Source organism: Bos indicus x Bos taurus, chromosome 14, assembly GCF_003369695.1.
Source record: "Bos indicus x Bos taurus breed Angus x Brahman F1 hybrid chromosome 14, Bos_hybrid_MaternalHap_v2.0, whole genome shotgun sequence".
Classification (NCBI taxonomy): Eukaryota; Metazoa; Chordata; class Mammalia; order Artiodactyla; family Bovidae; genus Bos; species Bos indicus x Bos taurus.
In genome coordinates, this window is record NC_040089.1 from 76,255,058 (window position 1) to 76,275,020 (window position 19,963).

At 40.4% G+C, this 19,963-nt stretch overlaps 1 protein-coding gene across 1 annotated transcript in view; it reads left to right on the forward strand.

Moving 5' to 3' along the window:
* CNGB3 (cyclic nucleotide gated channel beta 3) overlaps nucleotides 1-19,963 on the forward strand; it is a 187,306-nt gene that overhangs the window by 80,675 nt on the left and 86,668 nt on the right. Inside the window, exons 4-6 of the mRNA XM_027560636.1 lie at nucleotides 12,485-12,630; nucleotides 13,654-13,782; nucleotides 14,580-14,788. Coding sequence (XP_027416437.1) covers nucleotides 12,485-12,630; nucleotides 13,654-13,782; nucleotides 14,580-14,788 — 484 coding nt within the window. The remainder of the gene's footprint in view (nucleotides 1-12,484; nucleotides 12,631-13,653; nucleotides 13,783-14,579; nucleotides 14,789-19,963) is intronic.

Consider the following 19,963-nt stretch of genomic DNA (forward strand, 5'->3'; position numbering starts at 1 on the left):
CTGAACTGACTGATATCTTCTTTGGAAAAATCTCTATTCAGATCCTATATCTAATTTTAAGCAGGTTTTTTTTTTTTAATGTTGAGTTCTCTAATTTCATTTTACAGTTTGGATATTAATCTCTTATTGGATATATTGTTTGCAAATATATTCTCTCATTCAGTAAGCCAAATTTGTATTTCATTGCTAGTTTCCTTTGCTATGCAAAAGCTTTATAGTTTAATGTAGTTGCATCTATTTATTTTTGCTTTTGTTTTCCTTGCCTGAGGAGACAGATCCAAAAATATTGCTAATACCAACATCAAAGGACATGACATGTATGGAGTTTTGTGGTTTCAGGCCTTACATTTAATTCTTTAATACATTATGAGTTTATTTGTGTATATGGTGTGAGAAAATAATCCAGGTTGATACTTTTGCATGTAGCTATCCAGTTTTCCCAATAGCATTTACTGAAGAGGCTGTCTCCCTCCATTGTATATTCTTGTTTCTGTCATCATACTTAATTGACCATATAAATGAGGGTTTATTTCTGTGGTCTTTATTTTGTTCCATTGATCTATGTGTATGTTTTTGGCCAGTACCATATGTTTTTTATTGTTTTTAACATTATTTTAAAAGAATAAAGTTTTTATTACATTAGCTTTGCAATAAAGTTTGAAATCAAGGAACATGATAAACTCACATTTTTCTTTTCCAGGATTATTTTAACTTTTCAACATCATTTGTGTTTCCATACAAACTTTAAAATTATTTCTTCTAGTTCTATGAAAACTGACATTGATATTTTGAGAACAAAATTTTTGCCTCCATTAGATTTTTTTCATGGCTTTTTTCTGGATGCGATTATAAATGAATTTTTTTTTAATTTTTATTTCTGATAGTTCATTATTAGCATATAGAAATGCAACAGATTTTTGTATTAATTATGTATCCTTCACCTTTACTGAATTTATTAGTTCTAACACTTTTTTGCTAGTGTCAAAGATTTTCCACATATACTAACATGTCATTTTCAAACAGCAACAGGTTTACTTCTTCCTTTCAACTTTGAAGACTTTTTTTTAATTTGAAGACTTTTAATTTATTTCTTTCTCATTGCTGTGGCTAGGACTTCCAAAACTACGTTGAATGAGAGTGGCAAGGGCACACTTCTCTTGTTCCTGAACTTATAGTAAAGGTTTTCAGCTGTCACAATTGAGTATGATGCTGACAGTGGGCTTGTCACATATAGCCTTTATCATGTTGAGATATTCCTTCTTTACCCACTTTGTTGAGAGTTTTGCCATAAATGAATATTGAATTTTGTCAAAAGCTTTTTCTGCATATATCCAAATGATCATGCTATTTGTTCTTCAATTTGTTAACATGGTCAATTTGCAGATATTGAATCACTCTTGCACCCCTGGAATAAATTCCTTTTGATCGCGGTGCATGATCCTTTTAATGTATTATTGAATTCAGTTTGCTGATACTTAGTTGAGAATCTTTGCATTTATGTTTATTAAGGATATAAGCCTGTAATCTTTTTTGATGTTTTTGTCTGGTCTTTGTAACAGAATAATGCTGATCTCATTGAACGAGTTTGGAAGCATTCCTTCTTGTTCAATTTTTTGAATAGCTGGAAAGCATAAGTGGTAGTTTTCTTCAAACAATTGGTAAAATTCACCTGTGAAGCCATCTTGTCCTGGACTTTTGTTTGTTGGGAGTTTTTTTTAAATTATTATTGGTAGTAGTATTTATTCACTTTCATTATTGATAATTGGTCTGTTCATAGTACCTATTTCTTCTTGATTCAGTATTAGAAAACTACATTTCTAGGAATTTATCCATTTCATCCATATAGTCCATTTTATGGGTGTATAATTTTTCATGGTAGACTCATAATTCTTTGTATTTCTGTAGTGCCAGAGACAACTTCTTTCATTTCTAATTTTATTTATTTGGGTTCTTTCTCTTTATGTCTTGATGAGTCTGGTTAAAGGTTTGTCAATTTTGTGTATCTTTTCAAAGAAATAGCTCTCAGCTTCATTGATCTCTTGTATCAGTTTTTCCTGGTGGGTGGGGAGAGAGACTCCCCTATTTCATTCATTTCTGCTCTGATCTTTATTATTTCCTTCCTTCTAACTTTGAGATGTGTTTGCTTGTTTGTTTGTTTCCTAGTTCTCAGGTTCGGGGATAGAGTACTTGAGATTTTTCTTGCTGTTTGAGGTAGGTCTGTATCATTACCCACTTGTCTCTTAGAACTGTTTCTGCTGTCTCTCATTGATTTTGAAATGTTGTGTTTCCACTTCCATTTGTCTTCAGGTTTTTTTTCCCCCCTTTGATATTTTTAGTGTTTTGTAGCATATTGTTTTGGCTACACATGTTTGTGTGTTTTGTATTTTTAAAAAAATTTAGTTGAAAAAAAATTATAGTTGATTTCTAGGACCATACTGCTGTGGCCACCAGATGTATGCTCTCAGGGTACCCCTATATAATCTGGGAACCCTCCTCTGTTACGGTAGGCCTGACTTCTGTGGGCATGCTGGTAAGCAAGGCTTTTCCCAGCCCACTTGACTGCAAGGGCCTGCCTCATGCAGTGACTGTGGCCCAGTGGTGGGTGAGGCTGGGTCCCAAATGCCTGGCCCCCAAGACTGAGGTTCAAGGGGCCACAACACTGATACCAGTCTGCCAATGGTCACAGCCCTTCATGGCTGGCTGTACAGGATAGAGGACAGCGGATGTGGTGTCAGTCCACTGGTAGATAGGCAGGTAAGCCTGAAGTTCTAATAGGCTAAAGAGAGGGTTCCTAAATGGCACTGTCCAGCACCAGTGTCCACACAGTGAAACAAGCTGCCCAAAACAGCTGCAGCCAGCATCTCCAACCCTAGAGGGAGTCCCCGTTGCCTCCTGCCTCTTCAGGAGGCTTTTCAAGATGAGCAAGGGGATCCGATCCAGGCTTCTCTAAAACCATTGCCTTTGTGCTAAGACTTACAGAGTGTGAGATTTTACATACACCCTTTTGGAACAGACACTGTTTCCACAGTCTTCTGGCTCTCCCACACAGAAGCCCCACTGATTTTCAAAGCTGGACGCTCTAGGGCTCATCTCCCCAATGCAAGACCCCCAGTCTAAGGAGCCCAATTTGGGGCTGAGATCCCTCAGTTCTCAGGAAGGACCTCTGTGATTGTGGGTCACAGATGGAGGGATGTGGGTCCTGACTGTTTCACCCGCGCATCTTCTTGTGGTTCCTTCTTTATATCTTTAGCTGTAAAATTACTTTCTGCTAGTCTTCCTGTTTTTCTCATAGGGAGTTTCTCTGTTAGATAGTTGCTCATAAATAGTTGTAATTTAGGTGAATTCAGGGACTATTACTCCTCCATTTTGACCACACCTTTCCTGGAATTTATTAGCTAATTCCTGTCTGTTACTCAAGACAGAAATCATAGGTTTTAAAGACTTTAACCAACTGGAATTTCTTAAATGAGTTGTCATTTAATTAAGCATTAAGAAGAATCTAGCAAAGTTTGCAAAAGAAAGCCAAAAATCATTCAAGAAGATTTTATTATAGGAAATAAACACTACATTTAAATGAATTTAGGAACTAATGAATGGAAATCTAAAGTATTATTTAGAGAACAAAGGTCGATTCTAAGTACTGATTTTACAAAATACTTGAGACAATAGAGGATAAAAATGACAAAATTTGATCGCATTACATTTTTTTCCCCAATCAATTTTCTTAAAAATCACCTATGAAATCTTACTTGCTAAATATATAGAGTCCTCCTTAGTCTAGTCCCCATCTTGCTTTGGGTATAGCACTGACTTCCTTTTTCAAACTCTTGGCTTCCCCAACTTTTGTGACATTTTCCTTTCAGTTCCCCCTAATTGTTGCTTCTCAGTTCCTTTACTTATGCTACTCCTTAAACGTCAGCAAATTCCAAGATTGTGACCTCCCGGTCTTATGTTGTTCTATATAATTTGCACCATTTCCTCTAGAGAGGTGATTCTCCGTTCAGCCCCCAACTGACTTCCAGATCCAAATTTTCAACTGCCTGAAATATTGACTGTATTTTAAAAGATCTTGATTATTCATTCACACCTCAAGTTTACCATATGCTAAATTTAATATATTTCAATTTATCTTGCAACATTTTATATCTCCCTCTGAGTTGTCCATGTGGTATCACAATTACCTACTTTGCTAATTCTATTAGTTTCCTAAGGCTGCCATAACGAATTTCCACAAACTGAGTGGGTTCAAGCAACAGGAATTTACTCTCTCAGTGCTGAAGACTAAAAGTCTGAAATCAAGCTATTGGCAAGGTTGGCCCTTCGGGAAATTCTGAGGGAGAATCTGTTGCATGGTTTTCTCCTGGCCTCTGGTCATTGCCAGCAATCCTTGGTGCTTCTTGGACTGTAGACACATCACCCCAGCCTCTGCCCCTATGGTCACATGTCTTTCTCCATGTGTTTCTTCCATGTTTTCACTTGGCATTCTTATAGGGAGGACTCCCGTCATTAGATTAAGAGCCCACTCTACTCCAGTGTGACCTCATCGTAAACAGTTACATCTGCAAAGACTCTGTTTCCAAGTACAGTCACATTCTGAGGCTCTGGATGGACATGAATTTTGGCAGAACATTATCCATGTCTTATGTTCACCAAATTTGACATTTCCTACTGTTACACTAATCCACAGATTTTAACTCAACTCTCTTCCCTCTTCAAATCATACTTTTTCCTCATCACAATTAATTACTATCTTTCTTTTTACAATAACTTTCTAAAACATAGCTAATAATGTCCCTCTTCTGTTTATAATTCTGTTATGGTTCTTCAGTGGTCTCAATTGAGCTTTCAAGCTAAATTACAGGTGATTGGAGATCCTATATTAAAATGTTTGAGGCTTTATTGTCCTCAACAAGGCAACAGCTAATACATCTTTCCTCAGGCTTTTGAGTATCTTCCCTTTACGTCATTAAAGTATCATTCCTCCTCCTCTGTAGACTCATCCCTGATTACTATCTATTCATTTTGCCCCATCAAAGTTTGCCATCCGTTTGTGTTATGCTAAAGCTACAATCTTGAACTAGAGTATATGTATCACAGGGTGCACATGAAAACTTTCCTAGAGCCCTATAAACACCAATGGTTTATAAATAATCAAGTTCAAAATCTATAATTTACATACATACTCTTTCGTGAAACTGGTATTCCTAAGTCACTTGCAGATGAGTTTTTCTTTCCTACCTTTCCTCTCACATTGGCTTTTCTCTCAGTTGCCAAAAAAAAGCCTGTTTCTAACCCATCCCAATACTACTATGATACATTGTCCTGGAGTGTAAAAATTTTTGCAATCCCAAACACAGGGACAATTGTTAATTATGTAATTTTTTTGCCTCTATCTGACTGAATTTAGGAAGTAAGGAATACTGTTATAATTCTCTTATTTGCTATCAATTGATTTTAGAAATGAGTTTCCTCTGAACCCTTATCAAAAAGAGAAATAAATTGTATTTTAACAACAACTAATTCTTTAGTCCTCCATAAGTACATATTCAGTTCAGTTCAGTGCAGTTGCTCAGTCATGTCTGACTCGTTTCAACCCCATGGACTGCACCGCTCCAGGCTTCCCTGTTCATCACCAATTCCCGGAGCTTGCTCAAACTCTTGTCCATCAAGCCGCTGATGCCATCCAACCATCTCATCCTCTGTCATCCCCTTCTCCTCCTACCTTCAATATTTCCCACCATCAGGATATTTTCCAATACATCAGTTCTTCGTATCAGGTGGCCAATGGATTGGAGTTTCAGCTTCAGCCTCAGTCCTTCCAATGAACACCCAGGACTAATTTCCTTTAGGATTGACTGGTTGGATCTCCTTAGAGTCCAAGGGACTCTCAAGAGTCTTCTCCAAAACCACAGTTCAAAAGCATCAATTCTTTGTGACTCAGCTTTCTTTATAGTCCAATTCTCACACAAAATCTAAAATGCTTAACCATGTCAATCAGAGATGACTATCAATAAAACTTTACTCTCATGTTTGTTTATCAAAATTTATAAAATATATTTACTGTTTCCTAAATTCTTCACCAAGGAATTATGAGGAATAATTCTTTTAAAAATATACAATATGAACTAGAATTATCAAGTATAACTCAAAAGAACCTTTGTTATAAAAGCATATTTCATTGGTTCCCTCATACTTCCATACAATTTTTTGTTTATTTTATGGAATATTGTTTCTTCATCTCCATTTTTTCATTCATTCACCAAATTATCTAAGGAGAAATACATTTATAACTTCTGTATATACATTGGTGGAGAAGAAGATAGGCAAGGATTATTGTGGAAAAAAGCTGGAAAAAAACAGAAAAGGTGGAATAGATTAGCATATTGATGTTCAGCTAACACAAAAAGAAAAATACAGAGTATGTGAAATATAGCTATGGATTAGAAATAGTGACATGCTTTATAATACAATTTTAAACATGTAACTGTGAGATATGTTTGCACAGTACAAACTGGTGCGATTAAGGGCCAATTATACAATCAAATAAGACATAGATAATTCAGGAAAAGAAAAGCATTCTCTTTAAGTCTTAGTGCTTGAATTAGACATTTTGACAGTTTGAACACCTGACTTTACAGTCAGTAATCCACCAAGCCTCAACCTTACTTTTTATGGATTTTTTTTAATGCATTGAAGTACATCAAATAAGGTCAAAGAAAAAGGTTGAAAGTAGTGGGTTTATTTATTCAATAAACATGTATTTAAAATACACCTTGTCCTAGATCTTGCAAAATATAAAGAAGACATACAGTTCCTGATCTTGAAACTGTCAGTTTATGATACTATCAAAAACAAACATAGCTTCAAAAATCCCAGATACACTAGATCATCAAGATCTTGTTGTAAGAGTTATATTCCTGAATGCTTCCTGAGTGTCCCAAGCAAGGTCCTATCACACAAAGTCCTACAAACACCATGAATTGAACACACACACATATACTTATAGACACAATTCATTTTTTCATATACCCACTACAAACAAGCATCTCTTTCTGAATTCAAATTTTTATTAATGTTTTCTTAAATCTGGTCTCCTGTAATAGTAATCTTTGTGAATTTAGTCTCTCACAATAAAAACTGAGAAATTAGACTTGATTCTTTATTTGGGTTTATCCAAAAGATCCAGAAAGTTCAAATTCTTTGATTTCTGCCTCTACAATACTTCTTTAGTCCATTTTCCCTTCATCAATTCTAACCTAACCTATTAGCTTCCTTCCTTGCCTGTATGCATTTACACTGCTCCTCTTCAATCCTCCCGTTATTGCTACCTTTCCAAAACGTCTATCAGCTCATACACCTCATTTGCGTAATATTCTCCATTGGTTCCCATTAACCTAGAGGTCAGTGTTTAAACCCGTAAGCAGATTAAACAGGAACCATCATAACCTGACCCCACTCACCTTTTCAGACCCAGCCACTACCTCTCCTGCCACCCCACCACCTGGCCCCTTACATGTACACATTGCCTTCCAGTCACACCAAAACACTTGTTCAACGTATCATATTTATTTCACATTTTTTAACATGTTGTTCTCAAGGCCAGGAGGGGCCTCATTTCATTTTTCTGTCAAAGACATTCTAACCCTTCCAGACTTGTGATGCTCTCCCTATGGGGCCACTCTGATCCCCAGGCCAAGTTCAGTGTGAGCATAGCATTCTCTATGTATGTTTATTACTTCTAATTAGCTACTTATTTACATCCTTGCTTCCCCCATTAAACTGTGAACATCCAAAGGGCTAGTGTCTGTTCAGCATATCTTTCTATTTCCAGTACGAAAAGTAGAAACTCAATAACTGTTTGATGAATGAATAAGCTTCTAGGCATACTAAGATTTTAAGCAGAAATTTATGACATGATATAAATGGCAACAAGTTTTCATCAGAAAATAAAAATTTTTTCTTGGTTTTGTGGACTGAATGCCCTCCTATTTCTATATCGTATATCAGATTTTCTTCCACTGCTGCTCCATCCTTGAATGGTTTATAAAGGTCTTAATGGGACACAGACACACCTGAAGAATCTTGATGCTGAAGCAGGACTTTAGACATTTGAAAGAGGTGCAAATTATACTATGATAATTGTAAGGGGAGAAAGACATCAATGGTTAGGGAATTTGTAAACAGTTAGATATGATTTATTTGTGGACCTGGTGGAAAATGGATATTAGTGGAGAGGGGCTCACGCTAGAGTCCTCTTTAAATAGAATGCACAGGTTACCCAGTTCCACTGTGAACCCCATGGGTTCCCATTTGGAAGGGAGACGGAAAAGGCAGATATGGATGTGAGAAGGTGAGAATGGCTGGAACTTATGTGGGTCTATGTAGACCCAGTGTTAGACTCAGGAGGGTCAAGAGTGAGTTAGAGCTTTGAGGATAAACTATGAGGAAACTCAGATCATTATAAAATATACTAGTTTATAAAGTAAGTCCACTCCATACAAGCCTTCAAGCCGCACAATTTCAAAGATGCACACACGTGTTCACACGCCCAGTAGTGTAAGCTATTCACACGTCTGACGTACATTGTCACGTGCATGCATCCTCCAGGGGCAGTTGTACTTTTGTGCGATTTGTTGTGCAGCACTGTGTACTGCACAGTGTACAGTGTCTTTATTTCAAGCCCAAGGTGTCCAGAAGCAAGTGTAAGAGCAGCGGTGATTTAGCTGGTACTGCTGAGAAGTGCCGAGCGGCAACAATGGAAACAAAAAGAAAATAACTGAGAGAGTAGAGAGAGGCGAAAAGATGGCAGACGCCACTTGTTCTTACAACATGAATTGTTCACCCATCAACATGGTTCTAAAGAAGAAGGATGAACTCATGGAACATGTGAAGTCTGCTGTGCTGATGGCGTCAACAATAAAATCGAAGAAGCAAGGAAGAGTGATGGAGGAGGTGGAGAAACTTCTCGGCGTGTAGATGCAGGATCAGGATCAGTGTCGAGCCCCACTCAGCTTAATGCTGCCTCAAGAGAGAGCTGAAAGCCTTTATGAAGACTTGAAGAAGAAACGTGGTGAAGAATCAGATGGCACACATTTTAATGCCAGCCGTGTATGATTTCATCAGTTCAAGGCTAGAGCCAACCTTTACAATGTTAAAGTAAGTGGCAAGGCAACAAATGCAGATACGGTAGCTGGAAATTTCCTGAAGTGTTTTGAGAAATTATTTATGAAGGCACATATTTGTCCCATCGGGATGTTAATGTGAATGAGACAGGACTGTACTAAAGAGGGTGCCAGACCGAAGTTGCATCAGTAAGGAGGAAAAGTGATGTCGGGCTACGAAGCAGCAAAGGACAGGCTAACTCTTGTTTGGTGGCAATGCTTCTGGTGATATGAAGCTGAAATCTCTCTTAATCATTCTAAGAATTCAAGAGTGTTGGTGTCCTTTAATGGACCAGGACCCGGCGGTCCGGAGGTGACCATAACAAAAATGAAAGAGAGAAAGAGGCTGATACACCCTGGTTTACGCAGAAAACCAATAAAGTCCTTGACGTAAGACTCGAGTCTCTCACGAAGGCACCGGGCGCCCTCTCGAGGTGGGGGTGAAGGCACGGGGCACCTTCTCAAGAGAGTCTTAGAAGCCTGGGCAGGAGAGTGAGCTAGACGGGTTTCTGCATTCCAGAGAATTAGCCGAGGAGAGAGAAAGACAGAAAGAAAGAAAGACATGGGGACCCAAGCTCTGATGGCGCAAAGGTGCCTTATTAGCAGAAATGCAGGCTTATATATCTTTAGTAAGATGATTACTCAGCTATTTCACAGGATGAAATTTTATCAATAGCCACAGTATGGATAGTCTAACACATACAAGGTCGCTGACGCTGAAAAGAGTCACTGCATGTCTCATCCCGTGACCTCAGTCCTGAGAACTGCATGCAGCTTTACTCATTCTTGGAATAGGAACTGATAAGGAACAGAGAATCCTTGAGAAACAGACAGCAGCACGCAGGACTCCTCCTGTTAAATGTTCCTGACAATCCCCCTTATTTATTATATTTGTAAAAAGGGTCTTGATTAATTGAGTTTGTCGTAAAGAGAATGTTTACTAAAGGAGATTCAGGCCTGTCTCACACAATGACCTCAGTTCCTGGGAGCAGCCTGCTGTTCCGCTTAAAAAGAAACAAAGGACTTGTGAGAAACAGCACATAGGAATCCTGTTAAACACTCCCTAACACAAGAGCCTTTATAAACATAGCCATGGACTCTCTTCCTATTGTGTGGAAGAGTACTGTAACCCCAAAGCTTGAGTCTCACAGGCAATTTTCCAGAACTGGTTTTTTCCACCACTTTATCCTGGACGTGGAGAAATATTGCTCAGAGAAGGACATCCCATTCAACATGCTTTTGCTGCTTGACAATGCTTGGGTCACCACCACCAACTCCCAATTCATGGACAACTTTCATCCTAGGATCAACATAGCACCTAGGTCATTCATCCAACCTATGGGCCAGAGAATTATAGTGACTTTCAAGAAATATTATTTACATCACACTTTGTCAGGCAGTGAAGACAAGGAATGAATCAGGAAAACCTTGTGACAACATTGGAAGGACCATAAAACTACAGGGCTTCTCTGGTGGCTCAGACAGTAAAGAATCCACATGCAATGCAGGAGACCTGGGTTTGATCCCCAGGTTGGGAAGACTCCCTAGAGGAGGGCATGGCAACCCACTCCAGTATTCTGGTCTACAAGACCATGAAAACACTGATTATGCTTGGCACGAGGTTACAGCTGTCACCAAGAATGGTATTTGGGAGAACCTTTGTCTACAGTTTGTTCACAGCTATCGTGGATTTAAGAAGGTGGATGAGGAGTCCAAAGAGGTCTTCAGCAACTTAATGACCTTCACTGAGAAGCTGGAGCGAGGTCTGCAAGAGGACGACTTCACTGAACACCTTGCTGTGCAATACAAGAAGCTTACTAAAGAAGGCCTGATGAAATTGGAGGCTCAGAGAAAGAACAAAAAGAAATAAGAGTAGAACTCGTTTTTATGCAGGGGACTTACTGTATGCTTTATTTTGTATGTCTTCTTAGAAGGGAAGTTTATTAAAGCATGCTAGATATATTAGTTTTCTACTATAGCTTAACACATTATGGCAATTCTGGAGACTTAAAACAGCAACCAGTTACTAGCTCACATTTCCACAGCTCAGAAGGTCGGGTGGGCTTGGCTGGGTTCTCTGCTTTAGGCACAACACAGTTGAAATTAAGGTACCAGCCAGGCCTGGCTGGGGTCTTATCTGGAGGCACCAAAGAAGAATCCACTTCTAAGCTTATTCAATTATTGGTAGGATGCAGTTTCTTACAGTTGTAGGACTGAAGTCCTTGCTTCCTTTTTATCTGCTAGCCAGGGATCACTCTCAGCTCCCAGAGGCTTCATGCAATTCTTATCAGGGGACTCCTTTCTCCTTCAAAGCCAAAAATGGAGAAATTCCCCGTGTGCTTCAAATCTCTGACTTTCTGTTCTGTCACCAGTTGGAGAAACTGTCTGCTTTTAAAGGACTCATTTGATTACATCAGACACATCGCTATAATTTCCGTATCTTAAAGTCAGCTGAGCCACATAACACAACCAATTATGGAAGTAAACTCCACCATATTCATTGTCCCTGGGATTACCTAGGACATGCAAGCCATGGAGACATCTTAGAACTCTGCCTACCCACTCCATTACTCTTGCCTGGAAAACCCCATGAGCAGAGGAGCCTGGTAGGCTGCAGTCCATGGGGTCACGAAGAGTCGGACACAACTGAACGACTTCACTTTCACTTTTCACCTTCATGCATTGGAGAAGGAAATGGCAACCCACTACAGTGTTCTTGCCTGGAGAATCCCAGGGACAGGGGAGCCTGGTGGGCTGCCGTCTATGGGGTCGCACAGAGTCGGACACGACTGAAGCGACTTAGCCACAGCAGCAGCAACCATATCAACTATAGCATTTTTTCTTCTCATGATACCATCTAATGACGGAATCGCAGAATCCGTTCAGTTCAGTCACTCAGTCGTGTCTGACTCTTTACGACCCTCTGGACTGCATCACAGAATAGTCATTTGCTATTTTTGGATTCTAGTTTTTCAGTGGGAAACCTGTATTGCACAGAGCACCCTATCCATTAAATTTTATTCTTGAGTTGTTCTACTCAGTTGTAGAAGGAGAAGCTAGTACATTATCTTGGGTTTTGGGGAAGAGGAAGAAACTTAATGCCTCCCCTGTAGTATCTCCTTAGGTTTATGGGGAAGAGGAAGAAACTTAATCCCTCCCCGTATGTATCTCCTTAGGTTTATGGGGAAGAGGAAGAAACTTAATCCCTCCCCGTATGTATCTCCTTAGGTTTATGGGGAAGAGGAAGAAACTTAATCCCTCCCCATATGTATCTCCTTATAGATCTGACTCTGTCACCTTTTTTTTCCATTTCATCCAAAAAGCAAACCACCTGTAGCCCCTGTTATTAACGAGTACGCGGATGCCCAGCTGCACAGCCTGGTGAGAAGACTGCGCCAAAGAACAGATTTCTACAAAAGGAAGTTAGTGCAAGGTGATATGTCCTCACCTGAGAGCAGTCCCCAAACTGGTGAGTGGTGTTACCTCAAAGTTCTGGGACGAAGGGGATGAGTGGGTATGTATCAGTATTTTGCAAATGGTTTCACTTGGGCTTCCCCAAAAGCAGTTTCCCCAAGACAATGACTTAGCTAGGAATATTTTATATTGAGGGTGGTGCAGGAGGTGAGACAGCAAGAGAGACGGGGAAGGGAGTTAAGACAATGAAGGTGTGCTAATGGCAGGGCCACTGGGGCCTGATTCAGCTGAACATCTGTGTGGACGACACATAAGAATCATCCTGGAGGAACACGAAGCTGGGAGATCAGTCCACCAACTCCTGCCCTTCGTCGGCTGAGGTCTGCTGCTGAGGCAAGCTGCTAAAGCGTTGTGCTGTGCCTAGTCACTCAGCGTGCCTGGCTCTTCGTGACCCTCTGGACTCTAGCCCACCAGGCTCCTCTGTCCGTGGGATTTCCAGGCAAGAACACTGGAGAGGGTTGCTGTTTCCTAATACTCCAGCACTTTAAGCAAGCCAGCTGGGAGACAATGCCCTGGCAGGGAGATGAACTATTATATAATAGTTTCTTTTTAAAGGGAAAGGTCTAAAATATAGTCATCATAGCTTTATAAAGATACACCAAAAAGAATGTTTTGAGCTTTACTTACCCATACTGGAAGGACATGAATAAAGCTAAAGAAGCCCAAAACTAGAACCCGTGGAATGGTGTATATTTGTAAAGTTTCTGTTCAATGTCAATCCAAAGTACTAACTACTTATGCTCCAAAATATGTGGGAATGAGGCTTGTATTTAAAATATCCTATTTGCAACACCTTTAGGTCATTTAAGTTAAACTTTAAATCTGCTACTTCTTTCCAAATTTCAATGTTTTCGTTACTTAGGTATTTTCACACACAACAATATTGTAAATGTCATAAAACGCCTCATCTGCCTGCGTGAAGGAAGATTACAAAATGTTTTCATTCCAATCTAAACTTTTTCCTCCCTAAGCTAACTTAACCTCTTAAAAAGCTTTTCATCTTTTTTCTCCTATAAAGCAAAGCCCACAGCTGTGTCATCAACCCAAGAAAGTAGTGCTAAGCTAAAAGAAGAGCATTCCCAGAAGGCACCCCTGACCGAGTACCTAAAGCGACTCAGACTTCCAAAAAGCATTGATTCCTACACAGGTACCGTCAAGGAGTGGACTGTCTTGGTGGGAGGGCTGGCTATTCCCAAGAACCCCTGAAACCCAAGCTCACAGATAGCTTCCATGTTCTCCATCCAGTATTCTGAGCCTGTCTAGAAACCAGTATTTAAACTTAAGGTCTGCAGTGGATCATTTGCCGCTTTCTAGTGAAAAGAAGATATAAAAATATTCCTGTCTATTTTTAAAGAGTCCAAAGCGGGTCCAGTCCCTAATAATCTTTGAAAAGAAGCATTCAGCAATATGTTCATTGAACATTCTCCCCACCAAAAAAAAAAAAAAAAAATCCTTATAAAATATGTCTTCTTCCATGGGTTCACATTGTGCATTTAATTGGACAAGTCCCATCCCCAGCCTCCCCCCCGGTGAGCAAGATGTAGGCCCTGGTTCACAAGCCCTGACCCTGCAGCTTCCTTAACGACCCGCTGGAGGGTCCTGCTGCAGTTCCAGACACAGTGAGGCCTTCGGCTTTTCCTCGGGTTCTCCTCCCCTGATGCTAATCATGCAGTTACTCCGGCAGAGAGACACAGTGGCTACTACTCTAGGAAACAGGAAGGACGCCCTCCAAAGTTAGGAAAGCTGCTAAGATCATCTAACATCCCTCTTAAAGCCCGGCGCCTCGGCTCTAGTGGCAGAACCTCGTGATTGCTGTAAATAGAGCCTCGTACACAAATCCCTTATCTCCAGAGGGGAGTGCCCCAACTTGACCAAACTAAGCAACAGAATTATTTTAATGTTCTGTACCTGCCATGTGGGTTGCTCCTGTCGCTTTTTTTCCAGATCGATTCTATCTCCTGTGGCTCTCACTTGTCACCATCGCCTTTAACTGGAACTGCTGGTTTATACCCCTGCGAGTGGTCTTCCCGTACCAGACACCACACAACACACACTACTGGCTTATTACAGACCTCATATGCGATACCATCTACCTCTTCGATCTGCTATTAATCCAGCCCAGGCTCCAGTTTATGAGAGGAGGAGATATAATAGTAAGTAGGGGCTCGGGAGAAGCAGAAACTGACAAAGGAATATCAAAGACTGAACTACAAAAAAACAATTAATGTTTGCTTGTTGTTAATTTAACATCTGAGGGACTGCATGAGTGGGTCTTTAACCACTGGAACCATCAGTTTAGTAACGACCATAACAAAACAACCGCTGAGCTCTCCCCTGTGTGCTGGGGACCATGCATCTCCCTGTGCTCTAGTTTCCTCATTTTAAAAATAGCAACAGTAGTACCTTCATAATATTGATGGGGAGACTGGATGAATTGATGCCCGTAGGGCGCCTGCAACTGTGTCTGCTGCCTGTCTTCTTTCCGCACTTCACTTTCCAGACTCATCACACCTCATTCCTCAACATCAAGCGCCCTGTTTGATCCACCTGAGAAAGAGCATTCTCACCCTCATCTTCAACTGGATTTATTCTTACTGTTGAGGGAATTTCACAGTTAATCCAATCAATCTAAGGCAGAAAGAGAAGAATAAGTTTTCACAAGTACACACCCAAATCTCTTACACTCCCCTGCCCCCCAGGGCCCTCCCCAGCTCACTAAAAGGATGCTTCCTTTCCAACGCACGTGCCCTGTGATATCTTCGTCACAGTTCTGGGGAGCGCTGCACAGAAACAGACCCTCCAGGGCCACCCTGGGGTGAGCACAGCAACCGAGTGCATGGCACCCTAGGCTCGTACATGTTTTTGAAGATAAGAGGTAGGTTCCTTGATTTCCTGAATATTTTCTTTTAAATCCTTAGATGATTTTAAGTTATCAAAAAGCTGAAAGGAGTAGTTTTGCTTTTGTTTTGTCTTTTTTTTTCCTTTAAAAATACCATTTGATAGGGAGTGCCTTCTAATCAAAACCACAATGAGGTACCATTTCACGCCAGTCAGAATGGCTGCGATCCAAAAGTCTACAAGCAATAAATGCTGGAGAGAGTGTGGAGAAAAGGGAACCCTCTTACACTGTTGGTGGGAATGCAAACTAGTACAGCCATTATGGAGAACAGTGTGGAGATTCCTTAAAAAACTGGAAATAGAACTGCCTTATGATCCAGCAATCCCACTGCTGGGCATACACACTGAGGAAACCAGAAGGGAAAGAGACACGTGTACCCCAATGTTCATCGCAGCACTGTTTATAATAGCCAGGACATGGAAGCAACCTAGATGTCCATCAGCAGACGAATGGATAAGAAAGCTGTGATACATATACACAATGGAGTATTACTCAGCCATTAAAAAGAATACATTTGAATCAGTTCTAATGAGGTGGATGAAACTGGAGCCTATTATACAGAGTGAAGTAAGCCAGAAAGAAAAACACCAATACAGTATACTAACGCATATATATGGAATTTAGAAAGATGGTAATGATAACCCTGTATGTGAGACAGCAAAAGAGACCCAGATGTATAGAACAGTCTTTTGGACTCTGTGGGAGAGGGAGAGGGTGGGATGATTTGGGAGAATGGCATTGAAACATGTATAATATCATATAACAAACAAATCGCCAGTCCAGGTTTGATGCAGGATACAGGATGCTCGGGGCTGGTGCACTGGGATGTCCCAGAGGGATGGTATGGGGAGGGAGGTGAGAGCAGGGATCAGTATGGGGAGCACGTGTACACCTGTGGTGGATTCATGTTGATGTATGGCAAAACCAATACAGTATTGTAAGTAATTAACCTCCAATTAAAGTAAATACATTTAATTTTTAAAAAAGAAATCTTTCCTAGGAAGAATTCTAAAGGCCAGAGCTAAAGTTATTGCAACAATCTATTCAAACCATTCCTTGTGCAGACTTCAGAGCACCAGTTAAGTCGGCACTCCTCTAAGCACGCTGGCAGGTTGACGAACGGTGATGACGGCACACAAATAAGAAGGAAACACCACGCAAGAAAATGAGCGCTAATTTCAACCTCCATTAGATGCACAAGAAGGGGAGAAAAATCAATGTTTGACAAATGGAAAATGACAAAATCAGCAAGGAGAAACTTTATTTTCAATTTTCGAAGACATCTTTGCACATAATGGAGTGTTAAAACCAAGAAAAATAACCAATAAAAATACACTCAATGGGCTCCATTTAAAACTCATTATCACAAGCCACAAATATAGAGCAGGATCTAATTGCTTCGTTTGTTCAAATGAAGTTTAATGGTTTCTTTAACTCAGAGTAGGTAGTTTTAGACTTTAAAACTTTGATTACATGTCGCTAAGAGGACGATCCGGAGAAGGCGCTGGCAACCCACTCCAGTACTCTTGCCTGGAAACTCCCATGGACGGAGGAACCTGGTGGGCTGCAGTCCATGGGGTCGCTGAAAGTCGGACACGACTGAGCAACGTCACTTTCACTTTTCACTTTCATGCATTGGAGAAGGAAATGGCAACCCACTCCAGTATTCTTGCCTGGAGAATCCCAGGGATGGGGAAGCCTGGTGGGCTGCCGTCTATGGGGTCACATAGAGGCGGACACGACTGACATGACTTAGCAGTAGCTGCAACAAGAGGACGATCCAAGTCGAGTAGCCAACCTGAAAGTCTCACTGCAGTTGAGCTATTCATGTGACCTTTATGTTACACCTCCAAGTTATTCATTCATTCAACAAACATTTATTACATACCTACAGTTACCAGATATTCCAGGCAGAGTACAGAAATATTAATTCCTGAAAGGCTTGAGGGAAAATAGATACCAGATTGAGTGCTGGAGGCCGCAATAGAGGGAATGGTGAGTGTTTACAAGTTTTCCATAGTATTTATGTGCAATATCTTTCTTCTGAAAATGGTGCTCCATAGAGAGCAGAATTTTGATTCAAGGACCAAAAAAAAAAAATCTCTTTTAAAAATTTAGGAAAAAAAAAAAAAAAGATGACAGCCCACCCCGACTGGGCAACCTAACCAACAAGCAACCAACTTGTTGGCATAGAAAAAAAAAAAAAAATCTCATTTAAAATGTCCTTCATTGACAGCGGGAGTAGAGCTGGCAATGACCGTCTGGGTTATTTAGATGAGATTTGCACTCACAACACTTTGCTGAGCCTGCCAATCACAAGGATCCATGGAAACCCTCAGCACCTTCTGTGAAAGAGGTGAAAGCGTTAGTCTCTCAGTCATGCCTGACTCTGTGACCCACGGACCATAGTCCACCAGCCTCCTCTGTCCGTGGAATTCTCCAGGCAAGAATAGCCATTTCTTTCTCCAGGGCATCTTCCCAACCCAGGGATCGAACCCAGGTCTCCTGAATTGCAGACAGATTCTTTACTTCCGAGCCACCAAGGAAGCCCTTCTAGTGACCACGTCTATCAGGCCTGCCCTTAGAGTCAACTGCCTTTGGTGATTTAGTTCCTATTTATAAACTGATCTGAAGAAAATTAACCATTCTCTTCTCTTTGCTCTGCAGATTTTGCTCATACTTCTGTTATTTACTTGGTATATAACCATTAAGCTCACTATGACGTAGCAGAAATAAATAGTAATAGACTAGGATCAAGTTTCACCTCTGAAATTAACTTAGAATAATACTTGAAGAAAATAAATTCACCCTTTCATTGTGTACTATCTTTGTCATCCATAAAACAGAACTATTACACCCACCTCATAAACTTATTGTGAAGATTAAATAAGACAACGTGAACACCTAGCCATGGTCTGGCTTCTAGAAGGTGTGCAGTAAAGTGCTGACTGAATCAAATGATGAATGTCCACACACTAACTTCCTTTCATCTCCTGTTTGTATATGTGGTCTCCTTTCTTACCTGATAAGTCTCCTGAGAGTAGGGACAGCATTCAATTAATTTCCCTATTTACCTTAGGAAATCAGAGGATATATTCCAGATATATTTGAAGGAGTGCGTGAATGGCAGTCTTAGCTCAAGGATCTTTTTTTTCTCTTGAATAACTATTTAATCTACATTGTAGTTATTTTATGGGCTTCCCTAATAGCTCAGATCGTAAAGAATCCATCTACAACACAGGAGAACTGGGTTTGATTCCTGGGTTGGTAAGATTCCCTGGAGGAGGGCATGGCAACTCACCCCAGTGTTCTTGCCTGGAGAATCCCATGGACAGAGGAGCCTGGTGGGTTACAGTCCATGGGGTTGCAAAGAGTCAGACACGACTAAGTGACTAGCACTTTCACTTTTCACATTTTAAAAAATAAGTGCTTAATTGTCCTCAGTTAGCAAACTGATCTTCAGAAGGCTAACGACGCCAAATATATTTAATGTGCCAAGAAGAGAGGTTTTAGAAACCCCAGACGGCATTTTCATATAATCTAGCAAGTTTTCAGAGAAGGCAATGGCACCCCACTCCAGTACTCCTGCCTGGAAAATCCCATGGATAGAGGAGCCTGGAAGGCTGCAGTCCATGGGGTCACTGAGGGTCGGACACGACTGAGCAACTTCACTTTGACTTTTCACTTTCATGCATTGGAGAAGGAAATGGCAACCCACTCCAGTGTTCTTGCCTGGAAAATCCCAGGGACGGGGGAGCCTGGTGGGCTGCCGTCTATGGGGTCGCACAGAGTCGGACATGACTGAGGTGACTTAGCAGTAGCAGCAGTAGCAGCAAGTTTTAGCACACTTCCATTTATTCCATCATAGGATCAGAGACAACTCTGAAAGCAAAAGTATGAATATGCTAAGAAAATTCTTCCAGAGTTGAAGGATATGGTTACACTTTAACATAACTTCTTAGCACTTGAAATGTCTGCTTGTTCCATATAAGCTTTAAAGCAACTGACTCATCTTACTCAAGCTTGGTACTTGATTCAACATAAACTTATATATACATATCTGTGTCTACCTGTGGCTCAGGATGCCATTTTGTTTCAGAGAAAACAATTGTTAAATAAGTTTGTCGTTTATTTTCTAATACACTTCTGTAAAATTTGATAAGTAAAATGAGGTGGTGGGACAGGAATTGGAAAGTTAGCTAACCGATTTTCAACACTGTTCAAGGGCAGCTTAAAACTTCTGAACATGGACAGCCTGGATAATAATGTTAGAGGATGCTGCTTCCATGTGTCCAAGTTATAATACTTTGGTTGAATAATTAATAATACACAGTTTCTTCCTACCTATAGCTAAAATCGACAAATATAAACTCAATAGTAGTAGTAATAGTAGTCACTCAGTCATGTCCGACTCTTTGCAACCCATGGA